This window comes from Megascapheus bottae, chromosome 17 (genome assembly GCF_031878675.1).
Source record: "Megascapheus bottae isolate mThoBot1 chromosome 17, mThoBot2.hap1, whole genome shotgun sequence".
Taxonomy (NCBI): Eukaryota; Metazoa; Chordata; class Mammalia; order Rodentia; family Geomyidae; genus Megascapheus; species Megascapheus bottae.
Genome location: NC_143525.1, coordinates 5,802,127 through 5,808,187, shown reverse-complemented (window position 1 = coordinate 5,808,187; position 6,061 = coordinate 5,802,127). Strand labels below are relative to the sequence as shown.

Here is a 6,061-nt window from a genome sequence, read left to right as displayed (position 1 = left end):
GTTTGTACGAAGAGGATCTAGGGTTGTGTAGAATCGTGGCCGTTCTTTCTTGAGAGGCAGAGTGCTGACACTTGCTTGTGGAATTAGTGTACGCGTGGGTTTAATGACTTGCATGCTGCTCAGAGGGCCCATACTGCGGACTGCCCCTTCAATGGAACTCGTCAATGGTTCTTTACTCCTTAAGCTGTCAGAGAACCTGGAGATAACCATGGGTTGGGGTATGGTAGACTGAATATTGGGACTATGCAAAGAGTTTTTCAAGTTGGGCTGCAGTTTCTGGATTTTAAGGGGTATATTGGTTTGTTTCACATCTAGGGAAGGATGGCTTGACTTCAACTGATCAATTGCATGTTGAATTGATTTTTCTTTGAAATTTAGGACCTTCCTTGGATATGAAATTGAAGATTGTAAGTCATCAATGGTTTGGATTTGGGGCCTATGAGGATAAGCAAATTCCCCCGAATTATGAGCTTTTTGAAGAGCGTTGACAGTCAAGAGAAATCGGTCAGGTGTCATTGGGATTTTCCATGACTTTTTCTTTAGCTGACTCTCCAGGTCAATGGAAGTTTTCATATCTGATTTTAAAGACAGAAAAAGGAAAAGGAAAGGAAATCAGCATTCTGTAAGATATATTAAGTACTTAGTCATGAAAACAGAAGCATTCTAGTTGCCTCTCATACTGAAGACTTGTTCAACAGATATGGATCAGATGGGCAAAAATCCCTGAAGAAGTTAGACATGGTGAGCAGAAGAAATGATTGAACAAACTAAGTTCTTAAATGCATATGCTAGCGCTTATGTAACGTATAGCTTCTAGATGTGTGGGTTTTTTTCTTTCTGTCAGTCCTGGGGCTTCAACTCTGGGCCTGGTCACTGTCGCTGAGCTCCTTTTCTCAAGGCTAGTGCTCTACCACTTTGAGCCACAGCTCTACATCTAGTTTTCAGGTAGTTACTAGGAGATAAGAGTTTCATAGACTTTACCACCCAGGCTGGCTTGAATCCTCAGATTTGAGTAACTAGGTTACAGATGGGAGCCACCAGTATATGACTTAGGTGTACATGATTTTGAAAGCAACATAAATAATTCCAGTGGACTACATCTTTCTCAAACTTCCCATGGAAATGACTTTCACACAAAACAGATCTTATAGGGCTGGGAGTGTGGCCTAGTGGTTGAGTGCTTGCCTGCAATGAACGAAGACATAGGTTTGATTCCTCAGTATTACATACACAGAAAAAGCCACAAGTGGTGATGTGGCTCAAGTAGTAGAGTGCTAGCCTTGGGGAAGCCCAAAGACAGTGTCCAGACCCTGAGTTCAAGCTTCTGGACTGGTAAAAAAAAAAGACCTTATAGATTTATAATAATGTGCTTGATTTCCAACAGTAATTATATCTGCCAGTGCTTGAACTCAGGGCCTGACCACTATCCTTGTGCTTTCTCAAGGCTAGTGCTTTACCACTTGAGCCACAGCACCACTTCTGGCTTTTTCTCTCTTCCACTCTTTCCATTTCTCATGAAATTTTTCTTCTGCTGTGTCATTTACTCAGACTGATGATTCAAAATGGTGCCAGAAATGAGAAGATGGGGTGACAAAGAATAAGGCAGGTTGTGAACTAGAAACTAAAAGGGTAAGTTTTACTGTGTGGTCTCAAGCTTATATGGGGACAAGAAACCAGTGGAGACAAGTTCCTCTTGGAATCTAGGCATTGTATACATTCTGAAAGAGAAGCAAAGGTATTAGCCTGCTGAGAACAAAGATTAAGGAGGAAGAAGATGAAAAGGAAGAAATTAGAGTCAGGTGCTAGTGATCACGCCTGTAATCCTAGCTACTCAAGAGGCTAAGATCTGAGGACCCCCATTGAAAGTCAGCCCAGGCACAAAAGTCCATGAGACTCATCTCCATTTAACTACCAGAAAACCAGAAGCACCACTCAAAGGATAGAGCGCTAGTCTTAAGCTAAAGAGCTCAAGGAGAGCCCCAGGCCTAGAATTCAATCCCCATGACTGACGAAAATAAATAAATAAATAAATTAGATTTTTATACTAATTCAGAATAAAGTATCACCAAGAATACTATCTTCATCCTTGCATTCTCCCAAATTCTTTTGCCCACCATCCTTGGCAATTTCTTCCTTATGAACAGAACCACCTGTCTTCTTGCCATCTTTTGGGGATGATTTGTCTTTTCCTTGGCTTTCAGTTGTCTCTGTCAACATAGCAAATTAGGATTGAAGAAACAATAGTCACTATATAATTCAATAATGCCTGGCTAATGGAGGAACTGCTAATATAAATCAGTAATACTGGGTGCTCATAACCATTGATATTTTTACCCCAAATATCACTGTATCATTCATTACTGATTGCCATATGAAGTCTAAGCTCTGGGTCACATCCTGACTCCCCTCTCACACACTTTTCCTACTAATTATCATGTTTTAAAAAACCCTCTAAAACTGTTAATTCCTCAAATAATAGCAGGCTATTTATAGTGTGATATGCTTACAGGTCAACTATTGGTGTTTTCTATATAGATCTGTGAATCCAATTTCATGTACTTTATAGAGCAGATCAAAGGAGAGACTCTTGGTAGTGTAAACCACATATAATTCAGCCTGTGTATGAGTGTGTGTGTGTGTGTGTATGTGTGTGTGTGTGTGTGTGTGTGTTTGAGTTCTGAAACTTACCACTTGAGTCACAGCTCCACTGTTGGCTTTTTACTGGTTAACTGAAGTTTAGAGTGTGGACTTTCCTGACCTAGCTGGCTTTGAATTGTAACCCTCAGATCTCAGCCTCCTGAGTAGCTATAATTACAGGCATGAACCACCAGCAGCCTGGCTAATTCATTTTTTTTCCAGTCCTGAGGCTTGAACTCAGGACCTGGACACTGTCCTTGGACACGTTTTGCTCAAGGCTAGCTCGCTGCCACTTGAGCCACAGCACCACTTCTGGCTTTTTCTGTGTATGTGGTACCAAGGAATCCAACCCAAGGCTTCGTGCATACTAGGCAAGCACTCTACCACTAGGCTACCCTCCCAGCCTCCTTAATCCATTCTTTAGATGTTATAAGTGGCATAAATCATATGATCTATACCTTAGCTCCTACCTTCCCTATACAGCCACATACACACACACACACACACACACACACACACACACACACACACACACGCGCACACACCTTTTTATAAATGATATCTTTTTTTTTTTGCCATTCCTGGGGCTTGAATTCAGGGCCTGAGAGCCATACTTGGGCTTTCTCAAGGCTCTACCACTTGAGCCATAGCACCATTTCCAGCTTTTTACTATGTATGTGGTACCAAGGAATCAAACCTAGATCTTCATGCATGCTAGGCAAGCACTCTACCACTAGGCCAAACTCCTGGCCCTATAACTGATATCTTCCAGGTACACATTATGTTTCAGAAATAGAAAGAGAACACATTCTGTAATACATTCTTAGAGTATTTTTTAGCCTACAGTTTTGTGGTTTTTGTCTTTTTGTGGTACTGGGATTTGAACTCAAGGCTTTATGCTTGCATTCTACCAGTGAGCCATGCCTACAATCTTTATTTTGCCAGTCCTGAGGCTTGAACTCAGGGTCTGAGCACTGTCCTTGGATATTCTTAAGACTAGTGCTCTACCACTTAAGTCCCAGTACCACTTCTGGCTTTTTCTATGTATGTGGTACCAAACAATCAAACCCAGGGAGTCATGCATGCTAGGCAAATGCTCTACCACTAGACCACACTCCTGGCCGGGATTAAGATTTATACTGCAAAGAAATCCTTGGTCAATCGACCAAACAAAGAAACCATCGTTATCATTACATTCCTTTACCTGAAGGTGACTTGGGTGGCTTCCCATGAGTACGGGACTTAGGTTTTTTTGCTGGTAACTCCTGGGTTTCTACATGTTTACTAGATGCAGACTCTTTTAGGGTCTGAACATGAATGTTAGATTTGGAAACAGTATCACCAAGGTTGTCTTCCTTTTCCTCCTCTTTCTCCTTTTTCTTTGGTTTACTTCTTTCCTGGGAGTACTGCCACTTCACATCCTCAAAGTGGAACATGAGAATATTGCTCGCTGTGTTGACTACCATCCTGGAACAAAAATAAGATTGCCCATGAAAGGAGCATGGAGCCCACCAAAATATACAGTGCAAAGAGAAGAGAAAGACAGAGACACAGCAGAGATGGAGAGAGAGCGAGAAAGAGAGAGAGAGAGAGAGAGAGAGAGAGAGAGAGAGAGAGAGAGAGAGAGAAATTGAGATATAGGCTGAAGTTTGAAGGCCTTAATGTATACCCATGCCCGAGGAAAGTGGTTCTTCAGGTTGGAAACTCTAGAATAGAACTCAAGGAATCAAATCCAATAAAGAAACCTCTTTCTGACTTATTTGTACTTAAGTATAAAGGAAATAATCTAAAGTGGGAGTGTAATCCAACTTGGGTGCAGAGGCTAAGGCTGGGGGACTGTGCATTCAGGTTAGCTTGGAGCTATGTACTGACACCTTGTCTCAAAAAAATTATTTTGAGGGCCACGAGTTTGGCCTAGTGATAGAGTATGTTCCTAGCATGCACAACGGCCCAGGTTCAATTCCTCAGTTCAATTCCATATACATAGCAAAAGCTACAAGTGCTGGTGTGGCTCAAGTGGTAGAGCTTTAGCTCTGAGAAAGCCCAAGGACAGTGCTCAGGCCCTGAGTTCAAGCACCAGCAATTTTTTTTTGCCAGTCCTAGGGCTTGAACTCAAGACCTTGGCACTGTCCCTGAGTTTCTTTTGCTCAAGGTTAGCACTCTACCACTGGGGCCACAGCACCACTTACAATTTTTTTCTGTGTATGTGGTACTGAGGAATCAAACCCAGGGCGTCATGCATGCTAGGCAAGCACTCTACCACTGAGCCACATTCCCAGCCCTCAAAATTTCTTTTCAAAGGATAAATCACCTGTCTGGATGAATAAAGGTGAGAACCAAGAGTTTTTGTTTTTGTTTTATTTGGGTGCTGGGGATAGAACTGAGGACCTCAGACATAGTGGCATGCACTCTACTACAACACTTTATAGTATTATCATTTCTTAAATGAAAAGCATTTATTTGCTGAGCCTTATTGCCAGTATCTTTCTTTTCTTTTAAGATAGTAAATAGTAACAGTGAACTTCCATTAGAAGTTAGGCTAATTCTGTTTAGTTGCTTTCTGTCCTGTCATGCTAAACCTATTCTATTTTTTTCTTTTTTTGTGTTGGTCCTAGGACTTGAACTCTCTGTCCCTGAACTCTTTTGCTCCAGGCTAGCACTTTACCACTTGAGACACAGCTCCACTTCTGGCTATTTGAGGATTTTCCTGGGGAAATCCTGGACACTCCTATCCAATTTGAACTGCTTCTCATAACTCCATCTCCTGAGAAGTTAGGATTACAGGTGTGAGCCACTGGCAACATTGCGTGTAAAAACTATTCTTAAACACAGAAACATATTCAAGTGGACTTCAGCCACGGTACTGGAGCACTAACTTGCTCATCTCTCCCTTACTGGACTTTGCTACTGTGACACCCACTAGAAATGACAACAGAGACAGTTGATGGCATTCTGGGCTGTTTGATATGTGATCAAAGAGTATGCAAAGGCAGCCTCTGAGCAGAACTATGGTTCTAAAAGACGAGCTGTATTACACTCATTGATTGAACACCCAGAAAGAATTAAGAATGAACTCCAGGAAGTTTTGTGCAAAGCACAATTGTTTCCCACAAGACAGCCCAAATCAGAAAGAAGCACTAACCCCTCTCTTTAGCTTGTGATTCTAGACTAGTGTCCCAGAAGGAAAAAAAAAATTCATCCAAACAGAATCAATCATGGCTTTGACCTCTGCACTACCACTCACCTGTTGCCATGACAAAAGAAGGACAGCACGGGATCAGCTCCGGCTTCAACCTTTATCAATTTCAGACAGTTTCCATTGAGGAAGTTGTAAATGCGTATCTTGCCATCTGCACAGGCGCTGACAATCCTGAGATAGGTGAGGAACACTTGCAACACCTCCCTGGAAGGGAACGAAACATTT

General features: G+C 41.9%; 1 protein-coding gene across 1 annotated transcript in view; it reads right to left on the bottom strand.

The window, feature by feature from the left end:
* LOC150050899 (F-box/WD repeat-containing protein 10-like) overlaps positions 1-6,061 on the bottom strand; it is a 31,114-nt gene that overhangs the window by 270 nt on the left and 24,783 nt on the right. Inside the window, exons 11-14 of the mRNA XM_090349522.1 lie at positions 5,882-6,040; positions 3,842-4,104; positions 2,067-2,207; positions 1-575 (exon numbers count right to left, since the gene is read on the bottom strand). The exon at positions 1-575 is cut by the window's left edge and continues 270 nt beyond it. Coding sequence (XP_090205648.1) covers positions 1-575; positions 2,067-2,207; positions 3,842-4,104; positions 5,882-6,040 — 1,138 coding nt within the window. The remainder of the gene's footprint in view (positions 576-2,066; positions 2,208-3,841; positions 4,105-5,881; positions 6,041-6,061) is intronic.